Source organism: Miniopterus natalensis, chromosome 9, assembly GCF_054644295.1.
Source record: "Miniopterus natalensis isolate mMinNat1 chromosome 9, mMinNat1.hap1, whole genome shotgun sequence".
Lineage (NCBI taxonomy): Eukaryota > Metazoa > Chordata > Mammalia > Chiroptera > Miniopteridae > Miniopterus > Miniopterus natalensis.
Genome location: NC_142089.1, coordinates 15,675,204 through 15,691,787, shown reverse-complemented (window position 1 = coordinate 15,691,787; position 16,584 = coordinate 15,675,204). Strand labels below are relative to the sequence as shown.

Genomic DNA, 16,584 nt, shown 5'->3' with positions numbered 1-16,584 from the left:
GTCTTCTCTCCCACTCAACGCATTGTTTCTACTTCATACCACTGGTCTTCAAACTTGATGCAGCCTTGTTATGTCTACACACCTTACCACTTCCCTCTAACAAACAATGGAATATGTTATTGACCGCTTTGCAAAGGGAAGAAACTTGAGCTTACTTAGAAAGGCAAAACTTCACATCAGGGTCATATAATATCTTTTTTTTTTTTTTTTTTTTTTTTTACTGCACCAGGCTGTTCGAGAGCTCCTTTAAAGCAGGGACTGTGCCTAATTGTCTCTGTATTCCCCACTATCATGTAGTGATTCTTCAGTAAATATTTTTGAATGAATCAATATGAAAACTTTCTTCTGTAGAATAATGACCCTTTAGAATCTTCAAGGAAGTGACTAAGTCATTTTCTAGGTTTCACTTACAAAGTTAGTGATTTTGTGAAAAGAAAAAGCTATGCTGATATACTAAATTGGATGAGCTTTTGTGACCCAGTTTCTAAGGAAAGAAAGTTCAGAAAAGGCACAGATACTACCATTTGCTGAACTCAAACAATAGTCCAGGTTACATCTGTTATCTCGTGTAACTCTCACTGCAACCTTGTGAGGTAGCTATTGTGCTCGCATTCGACAAATGAGGAAACTGAGGCTCAAGAGGTATGTTGGCCATGGTCTGAGAGCTTAGTAATATGTTGAGTAAGGATTCAAACTCAGGCAGAAACTCCACCATACCACTGATGAGAGAAGGAGCTGAGTGTGTATGTAAGAAACAGGCTGGCACAAGGAACTAATGCATAAGGAAGAATTCCAATTAATTGGGAGTGAGAAATACAATGATCAAGTGGCCTATAACTGATGGGCCAGAACATGCCTTTTGATAGGAGAGCCTCCATGAAAATTCAAGTTATCATCTGAAGGCGGTTAGGGCAGCTGGAACCTGAGCAAAAGGAACCAATGAAAATATAAATAATTGAACTGGCTCCATGTAGTGCAAACTTGCTGGTCAGTGCTCCAGATTCTTCCTTTTCTCTTTCAGTAAATATTTATTGACCATCTACTGTGTACCGGGCACTGTGCTGGGCTCTGGAAATCCAACCAGTGAAGCTTCCAGCCCAGTGGGGCATGGCCTAGTGACACAGGCTGAGTTTATCCCTCCCCTCCCCTATGCCTAGTATTTTTGGTTTAGTAGAGATCTCCACCTTCTGTTGCCAGACTCTCTGTACTCTTGCGTCAGCTATACTGAGGTCACCGATTGGCCAAAGCTTTTATTATTCCTCGATCACATTCCAGTCCTGAAGGTACGTCTATATTGGATTTGAAATGTTTTTGGTTTCCTCAGCTTCAGACCCTCTCTCAGATTTTAACCCTAATGGCATCTCATCTGCTTTGTATTCATTCTTTCTGAATTAATCTTCTAATTCCAAATTATGGGATCACTTTGCTATAATGACTTGTCTCTGACCCTGCCTGGGGCTGTGATTTATCAGCCAGATGTAATTTTCTAAGCTCTTCTTATTGTTCTCAACACATTCCCCCATACCACCTCAGAATACAATTCCTTCCTTGGGGGAACTTTCAGGAGAAAAGCCCAACTCCAACAGGTTTAATAAAGACAAAGCAGATCCACCCTCTGGGGCTCATTCACACATTCATCCATTCAATCACTCATTAAGCAGGCATTGTGCTAGGTGCAGAGGGAGGTCCTCCTGAACGACAGGTGTTGAGCTGTGGGGCTACACAATTAAAATTGAAATTGTCCCCTGGAGTTGTGCATCGGGGCAGAACAACCACAGACTCTTAGAATCAGAGCCAACTATCTCTTAAGAGCGCTGCCCAGGAATCCTAGCTTTTAGCTATATGACCGAAAGAGTATTTTTTTCAGCTCTTAGAACCTGTTTTCTTATCTGTAAAACAAAAGAATTGGAAATTAACTCTAACCCTCTAGCGCCACTGTGGAGAGGACTGGTGTTGGGCAATTGCATATAATTCGGTTTCATTGATTGTATTCTGGGACAGAAACCAGGTTTCAAAAAGCTCACTCCTCTTAATAAAAACAAATACAAAAACTGACCAGCTGGGTGCTTTGGGATAATTAATTCACTAATTCCAGTTGGCTTTGTCGGCTGAGTGAGCCCTCAGCGCCCCCTACAGGCAGGACCACGCTACAGCTCAGCACGGACTGGGAAGAAGGGTGGATTGAGGGCCGCCCCAAACCGTTTGGAGTTTATAGGATTGTCAGGTCCCATGTCACAACCTGAAGGTCCTGAAAAGAGGCCAGGCATCAGCTAAGTAAAGATCGTGTGGTTGCTGAAGATTCCCCTGCTTCCAGCAGGAACCAGACTCCCAGCCTGAATGCACTTTCCATTGTTTTGGCTTATGCCTGCATTTTGCAGGCAGGAAGCCTGAGGTCCAGAGGGAATAAGCCATTTGCCCAAAGTCCCCAGAAAGCTGGTCATAGAGCAGAGACTAGAACCTTGGGGTCCAGATCTCCAGTCGAGGGCCACTGACAGAGGCTGCCCCAGGAGTGACACATTTCCAGAAAGAACAATTCTCTTTGTTCAGGCGTCTTCCTCTATTTCCCCCTCTCCATTTCTAGAGGCCCTACAACTCTTCAAACACCCTGAGGCTGTCCCTGGAGCAACGACCCTGACCCTTGTCACCATCCTGGCCCATCTCTTCCTACCCTTAAGATTTTCCTATCCTTTCCCCCAAAAAATGTTGTACTTGGAGCAGGATATCTAACCTTTTCTAGCTGTGTGAACCAGGGCAAGTCACATCGCCTCTCTGAACGTGTTTCCTGCTGTGTAAAATGGGGCAATAAGGTTTACCTCCACTGGGGCTGTTGTGAGGATGGCACTAATGCATACAAATCCCTTAACAAGGGTTGATGCAGATTAAGTCCTCAATAAACTGCAATTACTATTATTTATAGTTTCTGTTGTTATTTTAAAGTATCTAACTTAGTGCAGAAAGACGGTGTTCAAGAAAAGTGGTTATAACCATTCATATTTAAAAGTTTGAAGCACGGAGCCTGGCATTTAGCAGGAACTGAATATGTAAACAGGAGGTACTCTTGCTTTTTTTGACCCAAAGGCTCCCAGTACCTTTGGAGTCCTAATATCTACCTTTTTTTAACTTTAGTTTATTGTTGACACTGTTACAGATGTCCCCAATTCCTCCCCACCCCCGCCGCCGCCGCCTTTGTAATGTCTCTTCTGAGGAAAAGCTGCATCACTTATTTTTTGCTCAGCAACAGGCTCCTCTTACGTAAACCTCGCCGGCCAGTGAGCAGGAATATGGGCGGGGTCATCCGGCAGCCAATAGCAGCCCGTAGCGGCGCGCAGGACTGACCGTTGTGGGTTTCCAGGCAGGTTAGAAAAGCTAACCCCTGAGGCGGTTTTCGGGCGGGGATTGTCTCCAAAGTCTCCCGGCTCTGCCTACCAACCAGGCTCTGATTGGTGCGGACGTTGCGGCCCACCCCTTCTCTCTCCTGGCCCCGCCTCCATGGGAGGGGGCCAGGGCTACCCCGTCTGCTTTTCATTTCTTTTTTCCCCCCTCCTTTTCTTCATTTTAATGAACTTTTTGGTTATAGCTTAGTTTTCCCATTCCAAACTATGTGACAAGTATTATTTAAGAAAATTTGGGATATACAGAAAAGTCTAAAGGTACGAAAGAAATGACCCGAATATTTACCCCTTTTGCGTTTATTAATGTGTTTCAGGCTTTTTGACTTAAGCTGGTATTTTTGACTTAAGCGTATTTTACAATAAGCTCGTCGTTCTTATTGTAAAAGTGTAAAACTGGAAGCGACCAAAATGCCCATCACAAGGGACTGGTTAAAGTAATAAACAGATTCGTCCTCACAATGAAACATGCAGCACAGAAACAGAAGGAGGTAGCTAGCTCTACGTGTTCTACGTGAAATGAAAATGTGTTCAGGATTTAATGTTAGGTTAAAACAAAAAACAAGTTGCACAATGGTAGATATGGAGTGACCTCCAAAATATATATGTACATGATTATACAGAGGCAAGAAAAGTCTGGAACTATGGACAGTTTGCAACAAATTGTCAGCATCTGGTTACCTCTGGGGTGGAAGGGATAGAGAAATTATAAGACTCTATACATTTCTTTAACATTTGTGTTTGTTTTTAATTTTTTTAAAAACAACTTAATTGACCCTAGAGGGAGAGGAAGGGAGAGAAACATCCATCTGTTATTCCACCCATTGATACATTTATTGGTTGATTCTTGTATGTGCCCCCACTCTCTAACCAACTGAGCTACCTGGCCAGGGCAATATTTGTGTTTTTTAAAATGCCAAGCTGTGTTATGCTGTACCTCTAAAAAAATCCTTTTAAAACGAGAGGGGGGAAAAACTTAAAAAAATTTCTAACCCCACTACCAACAGAGAAGTGATAACATGTTGGATGTTTTTAAAAATTTATCTTTATTGTTGAAAGTATTACAGATGTTCCCCCTTCCCCCCATTTGCATATATATATTTATTATGTATTATATATTACTATTATATATTTAGTCTATCTTTAACTTATGCTTATATTTATAGTATATAAATAATGCATAGTTGTGTAGCCTGCTTTTTCAGCTTACATTTCATGGTAATTTTTATAATATTAAATATTCCTTAAACATTTAATTGTTGCAAAATGTTCATTTGATATAATTTGCTCATTAATCCCCATTGCTGTAAATTTAGGGCTTTCCTTCTAATTTTCCATTATAATATATCAAGATGAGATAAAGCTCTTGCAGAAAAAATACTGCATTATATTCATTTATTTGCTTAAGTTAAATTTCTAGACACAAATTCATGAGTCAAAGGCTATGAACAAATATATTTAAGACTCTCAATACTAATTGCAAAAACTTTTTTAAAGTTTGTTTCTGTGAACATTATTGATGCCTGTCTTAGTCAGCTCCAGCTGCCATAATAAAATACCATAGACTGGGTAGCCTAAACAATAGAAATTTATTTTGTCACAGTTCTGGAGGCTGGGAAGTCAGAGATTAGGGTACCAGCATGGTCGGGTTCTGGTAAGAGCTTTCTTACTGGCTTGTAGGTGGCTGCATTCTTGCTGTGTCTTCAACATGGCAGAGAGCTAGCAAGCAAGTTCTCTGGAGTCTCTTCTTATGAGGGTACTAAGCCCATGATGAGGACCCTATTTCATGTCCTCATCTAAACCTAATTACTTCCCCCTGGGCCGGGGGGTGAGTGCAGGGTAGAAGCAGTCAATGGGGGAAAAAGGGGACATGTGTAATACTTTCAACAATAAAGATACATTTTAAATAAATAAATAAACAAACAAACAAACAAACCTAATTACCTCCTAAAGACCTTATTTCCAAATTCCATGACATTAGGGATTAAGGCTTCAACACACAAATTTTGGGGGACACAATTCAATCCACAGCAATACCTATGAAGGGCATGGGGCTATGCTTGGGGTGGGGTACAGGGCTGAATAATACCCCAAATTTGGCTGCCAGGATCAGACAGGTGAGAAAGACAGAAGCAAATAGAAGTAGCTCAGATAAGCAGAGATACCTAAAAATAATCTGACCAAGTCACTACTGGCCATAAAACTCTTCATGGCTCCCATTGTTCAGGTTGTGTTTGATCATTCAAAGGGTCATATTTGGTCTGTTGCTATATACTGTTCAGTCCTCTGGGTTTAACAAAAAATTGGATATGTTGCTAAGATTTTAAAATTAGGAGATTTCACATAAAATCCCCAATTTATGAATTTTCTTAGAAAAGAGGAAGATGTATTAACACTGGGTCTGCATTCCTGAGGCCAATGGTGGGACTAAGTCTTGTCTTTTCCCATTCTTGGTTCCCATAATAATAACAAGTAGACCACTTTGACTCATTTATATTACCTACCTGGCCTCTTTAGGAACCTGAGGTTAAAACCCCTGGATGGGGTCAAGATTCCTTAACATGGTCTTCCAAGCCCCATGATGGTCCTGTGCCTTCCCTTTCACCTATACTTCTGCTCTTGCTCAAACACACCCTTGCTCAAGATCAAAGTATAAGGCAGTGACAGAATGGCAATTAGAACCAGGGTTTCTCATCCAACTCTCCAGGCACTTTTAACTGCCTCATTTGGTTCTTTACTCATTAACTTGAGGTGCTTATTTTTCTTGATAAGACCAGGCCAAAGTCAGTCAATTTGAATAAAACCAAGTGGAATGGAATGTCCAGTGGTGGAAACTTTGCTACCTGACATGCAGTCTCATATATGGCTCTCATCAGCTTCTCGCTTCCCTTGCTCACTGTGCTCCAGCTTTCTGGCCACTTTGCTGTCCCTTGACCATGTGAAGCCACTTGTCTCAGGGCCTTTGCCTTTGTTATTAGACTTCAGTTTGGAATACTCTGTGTCTTCATAGCTTATGTTATTATCTTCTTTAGGCCTCTCACTATTAGCTCACTCTATAAGGTGACCACCTTTTCAGAACACACTTTAGAAAATAGTTGACCTTCAGCCGCTTTATATCCCTTTACCCAGCTTTATTTCTTTCACCTAACATATATACTTGTTTATTTTTTGCCTCCCTCACATTATGGAAACTCTGTGAGGGCAGGACTCTTTTTTGTTCCTGGCACCTAGCACAGTCCTGACACATAGTAGGCATTCAATAAATATATATCAGATAGGCTGTGGCCAGTGGTTTGGCTGGATGGTCAGGGATTTGGAAGGAAGATGTTTGGAAAATTGGTGACAAGAAAATGTCTCTAAAGTGGGGGAAAAAGAAGATATTTGTTTCCAATGTGAATACTTACCAAAGAATGGCCTTGGCAGAGGAAATGTTAACAATCAAGTGGCCAGGATGACCTATTATGTGACTACCACCCCTGTAATCACCCAGTGGTGATGTTCATGAGATCATCAACAAAAGTAGCCATAGCGGTAGGAAGGGAGGTTATGCCCGGTCTCAGCAACATGGACTTCCACTCACCAAGGCCAACCAGGCAATGGCTGGTTGAGTGCCCAATCTGCCAGCAGGAAAGACCAACACTGACCCCCTGATATGGCACCATTCCCCAGGATGATCAGCCAACTACACAGTGGTAGGTTGATTACATTGGACCCCTTCCATCATAGAAGGGGCAGTATTTGGTTCTGTCTGGAATAGATACCCCGGATACAAATTTGCCTTCTTGGAACGCAATGCTTTTGTCAAAACCACCACTGTGGATTGCAGAATGTATATACACCACTATAGTATTCCACACAGCATTGCTCCTGATCAAGGAACTCACTTCACGGCAAATGAAGTACAGCAATGGGCCCATGCTTGTGGAATTTACTGGTTTTACCATGTTCCCCACCATCCTGAAGCAGCTGGCTTGATACAATAATGGAGACTCAGTTACAGTGCCAGCAGGGTGGCAATACCTTGCAGGGCTGGGGCATGATTCTTCAGAAGGATGTATATGCTCTGAATCAGCATCTAATATATGGTGCTGTTTCTCCCTTAGGCAGGATTCACAGGTCCAGGAATCAAGAGGTGGAAATGGGAATGACACCACCCCTAGTAACCCACTAGCAAAATTTCACTTCCAGTTCCTCTGTACTTATGCTCTGCTGGCCTAGAGATCTTAGTCCCAAAGGGAGGAATGCTTCTACTGGGAAACACAGTAATTCTACTGAAGTGGAAGCTAAGACTGCTGCCTGACCATTTTTGACTCCTCATGTGTCTGAATCAACAGGCAAAGGGAATCATTGTGCTGACTTGGGTGACTGATCTTGACTATCAAGGGGAAATTGGACCACTACTCTACAATGAAGGTAAGGAAAGTATGTCTGGAATCCAGGAGATCCCTTAGGGTGTCTCTTAGTATTACCATGCCTTGTATTAAGGTCAATGTAAAACTCTAACAACTCAATTCAGGTAGGACTAACTTCCCAGACCTTTTAGGGGTAAAAATAGTGTATAGGGAAGTTTGGGATCATTCTCTGGTCAGCTTCACTGCTTTACTTTTATCTTGGATTTTTCTGGCTCTAATTGTTTTTTTGTTTTGTTATTTCCCTGACTTCATCTGTTCTGGGGTTTGGCTGGCACTAATGGCGTTAACTGGGTCTGTTATCTATCTCCTGGATGAGGGTGATTTAAGCTACTCGCTTTCTGGTTGGGGAGGAGAGGTGTAAACCATCTGCACCTAAGTGGCCTTGGTTAGGGAAGATAAGATCTTGTGATTTATTAGCAGACTGTTAATTGTTGACCTATTTGTCACAGTTTCCCTCATTCCGCTTGCCAAGTAATTTTCCGAGCTTCTTACTATCCTGCCTCAGTATCAAACAGTCAGGTACAAGTATTGGTGAGGCTGTGGAGAAACTGGAACTCTTGGGCATTGCGGATGGGAATGCAAAATGCTGCAGCTGCTGTGAAAAATGTTTGGCAGTTTGTTAAGAAGTTAAACATAGAATTACCATATGACTCAGCAATTCCACTCCTAGGCATGTATCCAAAAGAATTGAAAACAGATGTCTAAACAAATACTTGTACATGAATGTTTTTTAGCAGCACTATTCACAATAGCCAAAAGGTGGAAACAAGCCAAATGTCCATCAACTACTGAATAGATAACCAAAAGTTGTATATCCATATAGTAGAACATTAGCCTGCCATAAACAAGGAATGAAGTATTAAAACGTGCTACGTGGATAAACTCTGAAAACATCACACTGGGTGAAAGAAGCTAGAAACAAAAGGTCATGTATTAAATGATTCCATTTATATGAAATATTCAGAATAGGAAGGTCTATAGAGAGAGAAAGCAGGCGAGTAGTTGGGTGGAAGGGGGAACGGAGAGTGACTGCTTAATGGGTATGGAATTTGGGGGGTGATAAAAATATCTCGAACTGCTAGAGGTGATGTTTGCACAACATTTTGAATATACAAAATGCCACTGAATTTCACACTTTAAATGGTTAACAATTTTATGTTATGTGAATTTTACCTCAAAGCACAAGGAGGAATCTGGAATCTGCTAATTGTGATGTTGTGCCAGGTGGCACCAAGTGAAGCAGTGGCATGTGTGTCCCCATGCGTCTTTGTTCCTCTGCCTGCTCCTAAGCCTTTTGTTCCTTTCCAGTGTTTGAAAGTAGGGTGCAAGTGGTTTAGGTGTTTTCTGCTCTAAAAATAGGGAAAGGAGGGCGGGAGGGAGGTTGGAAAAAGAGGGAGAAAGGACTGAGGAGAGGAACAGTGTTTATGCTTAAAAGTGGCCAACCCAGCCCCTGGAAGGTTAGTAGGACCTCCAACCACACCACCTCCTCCATCATCCCCCTCCACGCTCCAGATGAACAGGCTGAACTACTGTTAATTCCCCAATAACCCATGCTTCTTCAGATGCGGTCACCAGCCTTGAATACCACCTCTCCCTTTTACCTGGCCACAGTTATACCTTTCCACAGTGAGGTTCCTGTAAGCCCTGTCCAGTATCTCCCCAAGCACTCTGCACTCACCACCATCAGAGTACTTCCCCCATTGCTGTTTAGCCACTTGTCCTTCCCAGTGGGCTGTGGGTTCCACAGGACAGGAGCTTTGATTATTGTGCAGTTGTATTCTCAGTATGTATCAAGTGCCCAGCATATAGTAGATGCTAAATGTAATTTTTGTTTACTTATATTTTATTGATTTTTAGAGGAGAAGAGGGGAGAGAAAGAGAAACATTGATTTGTTGTTCCACTTACTTATGCATTCATTGGTTGATTCTTGTATGTGCCCTGACCAGGGATCGAACCCACAACCTTGGCATATCTGGACATTGCTCTAACCAATTGAACTACCTGGTGAGGGCTTCATTTTTTAATATGTACACATTTTTAAAAATCTGAAAATGGAATACATAGGCTATGCAGCAAGCAATGCATATTCAAGAAGAGTGGAATGAGTCCTTTTTGTGGAAATCAGACGAGAAAAGGTGACTCTTTTTCTTAACAAGTATCACCCTAGAGTACACTGCTTGGTGAGCAGTGTGGGCTGAATTTCAGTCCTCCCTGGCCCCTTCAATTTGGTGTCCTTATGCAGTGAACAACCTGCAGCTCATACCTTATGCAGCAGATCTGGAAGGATCCTTTACACCAGTGGTTCTCAACTCCAGCCACATATTGGAAAAACCTAGGGAGTTTTTTGAAAAGAGTCATGCCCAGGCCCCAATCTTGGAGATTTGGATTTAATCTGTCCCGAGGCATCGGCTTAATTTCAAAGCTCCCCAGGTATTTCAGTGCGAAGCCTGGGCTGAGAATTATACCTCTGTATTTACTGATGTGAAACTCTCAACCCCAGCTCTACTGCAAACGTGTTTGTACCATATAAGCGTGCACCGACATGCTGATAGGATACATGTCACAGCCGAAATCTAATGCAATGCCAACTACTGACATTTCTTCTACATTTACTGCCAGGAACCTCCGCCTTTACCACCCACCTCCAGATGTCCAGGCAAGCCCCCTGACCTATCTCACATTGAGGAGGGAGCTAATAGGCAGCTGACCCACTACACTAGGACTGCAACTCGAGATTGTGGAACCAGGAGTTCTGAAGTAAAGTCCTTGCTCAGCACAAGCCTGGCTGTGCGACCTTGAAAAAGTTCCTTCACCGTTCCCTGCTTTAGTTACTTTGGTTATAAAATTAAACTAATGATACGGACATATTTGCCAGAAATATCATGAGATTTAATGAGCAAAATAATTGTAAAGTGCCCCATAAATATAAATTGTTGTGCAATTAAGTAACTTCAAAGTGTGAAATTCCATTGAAATCTTTTTTAAACAAATGGCCCTAATGATTCTGACACAGGTGGTTAGGAAGCTGTTTAGACAGTCTGCTCAGAGTTCTCTGGTCCCTGCCTTTTCCAAGTTTTGTTTGTTCAAATCTTCTTGAGATTCTGAAACAATAATTGGTCCTGTTCTAATAAATTACTTTTTCTCTTCCTTACGAATTTAAACTAATGCAATAAACCAGTGCAGCATTTTTCCAAATTGTATTCTGCAGAAGGCTATGTTCTAAAATGTTAATGTTAACTCTGGCCAGGGTAGCTCAGTTGGTTAGTGTTGTTCTGATACTGCAAGGTTGCAGGTTTGATCCCTTGTCAGGGCACATACAAGAATCAAACAACGAATGCATAAATAAGTAGAACAAATTAATGTTTCTCTCCAAAATCAATTTTTTAAAAATTAAAATGTTCATGTTTTGTACAAGAATAATTCTTAACATACTTAAAAAAAGAGAGAGGAAGGGAGAGGGAGAGATAGAAACATCAATGATGAGAGTCATTGATCAGCAGGACTGATCAGCTGCCTCCTGCACACCCCCTACTGGGTTTCGAGCGTGAAACCCAGGAATCGAACCGCTGAGCCATGCCAGTCAGGCGTACTTTAATTTTTAAATCCTCAAATAGCATTCGTATTAAGAAGTATATTATGGTGACGGGAGACTTGACTTGGGGTGGTAATTATACAATATAATATACAGATGATATATTGTGGAATTGTACACCTGAAACCTATGTAATTTTATTAACCAATGTCACCCTAATAAATTCAGTTAAAAAAAAACTGTATTAAATATATATCATTATTATACTTAATAAAATGCCTTTACAAAAGTGTTCTATGCCCAAGAAGTCCAGCAAATTTCATGAGAAACTATTGTACTTGTAGTACAGTGGTCCTCAAACTTTAGTGCACATCAGAATCACCTGGGGGGTTTGTTAAAACAGATTGCAGGGTCCCACCCTGTTTCAGCAGGTCTGTGATGGGGCCTGAGAATTCCATTTCTAACAAGTTTCCAGATAAGATGCTGCTGGATCATGGACATTTGGTCATCTTAAATTAGGCTGCTCCAAAAATTATTCATTTTACCCTTTTAAGAATTCAAGCTTATGATTCTTCATCTTCATTTTAAACTTTCAACTTTTGATTGCTTTACTCAATTGACTTTTATTAAAAATAAAATGTTGAGTAGATGGTATACCCCCTAATAAAAAATCAACGCAGGAATATCACTCCTAATAAGGCAATTGATTATAAGTAGTCACAAAAACACTATCATCTACAAACTTAGGGGATTTTGTATGCCTTTTTTATTTTAGTCAAAAAAATGCAAAACAAGCCCTGGCTGGTGTGACTTGGTTGGAGCGTCGTCCTGTGCACCAAGATTGGCTGTTCGATTCCTGGTTGGGGCACATGCCTAGGTTTTGGGTTCGATCCCAGTATGGGAGGCAACCCATTGGTTTCTTTCATACATTGATGTGTCTCTTTCTCCCTTTCCCTTTCTCTAAAATCAGTAAAAGCATATCCTCGGGTGAAGATTAAAAAAAATAAGCAAAATGAAAGATGTTTGTTACTTGTTCCTTGACTAATTTGTAAGTTTTCAAATTTTGTACTGTTGTAAAGAAAAAAAAAAAGGCATGTGACCTTGGCACGATCATTGCTTTGCATTTCATCTCTGAGGTCATTTTGTTGCTGGCCACTTGAATCTCAGCACTTCCACCTCAGGACTATCTACAAACTTTCCATCAGCAGCACATGGACAAGTGTTTTGGAAATAGCCATCTAGTGTCTCGTCTGCAAGGGCAGTCAATGACTTGTCCAAAGTTTTATCATTCAATGGCCCTGAAGGCTTTTGTGTACACAAGTAATAGGGTCTTGCAACAAATAATTCATTGTAATTCTGGGGCAAATGATCTGTTGAGCCCTTGAATTGAAAATGTCTTGCTAATGGCCCCAAAAATCACCTCAATTTTTTTTTTTTTGGCCTAGAGGAGTTACACTACTAGTTTGTTGATGTCTAATTTGAATCAAGAGCACACTTGGTGGAGCAAAATATAACCTAAGATTTAATTCTGATTCTCTGCTATTAATAGACTTGGATTGAGTTAAAAAACCTACATGCCAAATCTCAACTCCAACTTGCTAACTGTAGGCAATACATAATTTCTAATTCCAGTTCTCTCAATTTGCACAAAGATAATTAGAACTACGATAACTAGTTCACATGAAAAGTTCTCTAATCCATTTTATAAATGAAAAACGGACTGATGGTTCCTTTAATTGTATCTTTTAAGCAATTATTCATCTGTTTTCCAGGCTGCTCTTGACCTTGGATTGGGGTTTATTCTTCAAGGAGTTTTCTCTGAATCTCTGACTAATATTAGACCCCCTATGTCACACCTGCCTCCCCCAACTCCCCCCATGTGGCATAGCACTTACCATGCTGTGCTTTGTCTTCAAGCTCCCTATTGCAGGTACCCTGTCTGATTCATTTTAGCAGTCCAGTACTGTGTCCCCCTATACCTCTCCAGATGGTAGACGGCATTAAACACAGTTCACTGATCACAATTTATTATAATCTGTTGGCAGCACAGATTGGTATTAATTACCAGAACTATGTCTTCATAGAAATGGGCAATATATAGCCATTCTATGGGGAACTGCATGCACTTAATCTTCAACACTATCTTTTAGTTTCTTGATGGTATGCTTGTGCCGCTCAATTTCTTTCTGCAGACGCTCAATCTCCTTTTTATGATGAATGATCTCATCTTCATGGTGTTTCTTCAAGGCTGCCAGTTGTTCTTTACTCCGCTCTCTACAAGTAAACAATGGCTTTAATCCTAATCCACCACCCCGAAGAGATCTCTCAGCATAACCAGCAATACCTAAGGCAAAGGAGTCCCAATCCCACGGGAATCTGGCTGATCGTCTTCTACCGCCTCAAGCCCCACTAGTGAAAGAATACTCCATCTTAAGGTGTACCCATCATTAGGAAATGACCAGAATGATTCCATTTTCCTGGTGCTGGTGCCTGAAATTCCATCGTTCATGAGCTATTCCTTTTAGATTCCTCTTTAGAGCAGAACACTCCAGAGATGTGTGACGTAAGTTCCCGATTCCTTATTAGAGGACTAATCAAGAGAACAGAATCCCTTTTTGGGGAAATGAGGGGGAAATAGACAAAAGGGTATAAAGGGCAAATATCTGCAATCTAAATCCTAATTTATCTAGGGCTTTCTTTGCCTAGAGAAATACATGGCCCACTGTAAAGGCCAGAAAGAAGGGAGGGAAAAAGAAGGGGCCTCTTGCATGGGCAGTACGTGGCAGTCCAATTTAGGTCTCAGTAAGAAACAATTCAGCCCTGGCCAGGTGGCTCAGTTGCCTGGAGTGTCGTCCTGTGCACCAAAAGGTTTCAGGTTTGATTCCAGGTCAGGGCACATACCTAGGCAGTGGGTTCGAATCCCAGTTGTGTACAGGAGGCAACCAATCAATGTTTCTCTCACATTGATATTTCTTTCTCTTTCTCTCTCTCTCAAAAAAAAAAAAAAAAAAAAATCCATAAAAACATATCCTAGGTGAGGATTAAAAAAAGAAAGGATTCAAATGTTGGTTTGGCCACATTTGGCCCTCAGTTTTCCTTAATTGTAAAATATAGGAGCCTAAGTATGTGGTCTCTAAGGGCTGTACTTTGGCTTTCTGGTATGGTAGGTGCTATGGTGATAATTTTTTTTTTTTTTTTAAAGAATAGTTTATTGGTTTTTAGAGGGGAGGGGAGGGAGAAAAGAAAAACACTGATGTAATAGCACAACATCTATCGGCTGCCTTCTGCACGCTGCCCCCTACCGGGGATCCAGCCCACAACCCCAGCATTTGCCCTGACCGGGAATGGAACCAGCAACCTCTCTGTGCACGGGTGACGCCCAACCAATTGAGTCATACCCGTCAGGGGCACGGTGATAATTCTTAAGAGCAAGGAAGAGAGGGCAGAAGTGAAAAGATAGGCCAAAGAAGCAGAAATGAGATAAGTTCTATGCTGTTCCTCACTGTGCAAAGAAGTCAGTAAACGATAACTTAGGGTTGGTAAAAATGTGAAGAGATCCAGCCCACTCCATACTCTTAAGTGACAGAAAGCTAACCTGGGTGGAGCCTGGCAAAAGTCTCCAGGAAGTGAGGAAGGGAATTTCAACCCAGCACTCAGCTCCTATGACCCACTCACTCTGGCCGAGCTGGAGACCTTTGGAGGTCTAGGAAGGGCCGAGAGGGTCTGAAAAGCCTGGAGATCCACCCACTGGGGGCTAGCAAAGCTAAGGCGTGTGGAGGAGAAAAGGGCGTAGAAGGGTGTTGGGTGGTGGCCACCGGGGTCAAGTTCAGAGGGTCTGCAAGAATTGGGCGGTCGGATCCAGACAATGCAAAGAATCTGGGGGTGTCTGGCACGACCCGGGAAAAACTCCACGGGTGAGGATGGTAGATGATTCTGGACAAGTTGGGCCGTGGTTTGATTGTCCTGGAGACGCGCAGGTGGAAATGGCTTGGGGCCCTGGGACTATTCAGCAAGTCACTGGGAGCGAGGGTGTGATGGGCTCCGCGACCGGGGAGTTCTGCTGGGGGATGGGGCGACCCCTGGCACGGGGGAGCGGGGGTAGCGACTGGAAGCTTAAGGAGGCCTGGAAGGCTCCGAGAGATCTAGGGCTGGACCCCCGACCCCGTGGGCCTCACCGGAAGTATCGGTCCTCTTCAGCCTTCTCTTTTTTCCCGAAGGCCCCACCGGCCTCCCTGATCGCGCCCGAGTCGGAGCTGAAATGATCTGACTGCGGAGAGAGACAGGACATTGGTAAAGGTGGGGAGGGGAGACGGCGCCCGCGCTCGGGGCTCGGGGCTCGGGGCTCGGGGCTCGGGGCTCGGGGCTCGGGGCTCGGGGCTCGGGGCTGGGGCATATGCTCAGGGCCGTGGGCATACCCGGTCGGAGCTGAGGCCTCCGGCTTGCATGGCCCTCGCGCCGCACACCCCGAGCCGCACCCGCGCCGCCAACGCCGCCACGGCCATGGTTGTCGGCGCCGCACAGCCCCGCACGCAGACGCCGCGGACTCCGGCGGGCGCTAACGGCGCTGGCGGCCGGCATCCAATCTTTTCGATGGAGAGGCGGGATGAACCCAGGGGAAGCGAATCATGAAAGGGAGGAGGCGGGATTGCTGCCGGTTGAGGCGAATCCTGACCGTGAGGAGGGCCTGGTCTCAGCCAACCCCTAGCAAGGTCTCCGGGGCCAAAGGATTGGAAAATAATGATGGAGGACGTTGGAAGGAAGTCCCGGGCAAGGGAGGGGCAGAAGCCATCGGAAGGAAGCTTGGCGTCCACCTCCACCCCACGATTCCAATCCTAAAAATGTTATTATTAAATCTGCAAAGGAAGCCTTCCTATTCCTGGACCACTAGGGTAAAGAAGATGCTATAAGAGCCTTGGCCGGTGTGCTCCGTGGTTAGAATGTAGGGCCCAGACACCCAAAGGTCACCAGTTCGATGCCCCATCAAGGGCACATGTACCTGGGTTGCAGGTTCGATCCCCTGCCCTAGTCGGGTAGCCTGCGGGCTGTTTCTCTCTCTCTCCCTCCCTCTCCCTTCCCTCTTCCCCCCTCCCTTTCTTCCACTCTCTAAAATTTAATCAGTGGAAAGAATATCCTCCTGTGAGATTAACAACAACAAAAAAAGATGATATAAGAATAGTAAGATTAAAAAAAAGATCATGGACACAGACAAGAGATGGGAAGAACTGGGGAGGGGTTGGAGCTGGAGGGAGG

The 16,584-nt window shown here is 43.2% G+C and overlaps 1 protein-coding gene across 1 annotated transcript; it reads right to left on the bottom strand.

Annotated features, from left to right (window-relative positions):
• Positions 1-13,339: 13,339 nt before the first annotated feature.
• Positions 13,340-15,858, bottom strand: ATP5IF1 (ATP synthase inhibitory factor subunit 1). The gene is made up of 3 exons (XM_087820246.1): positions 15,750-15,858; positions 15,510-15,601; positions 13,340-13,608 (listed from the first exon to the last, which is right to left on the bottom strand). The coding sequence occupies exons 1-3, from the start codon at positions 15,834-15,836 to the stop codon at positions 13,461-13,463; spliced, it is 327 nt and encodes a 108-aa protein (XP_087676372.1). The 5' UTR covers positions 15,837-15,858; the 3' UTR covers positions 13,340-13,460.
• Positions 15,859-16,584: the final 726 nt, after the last annotated feature.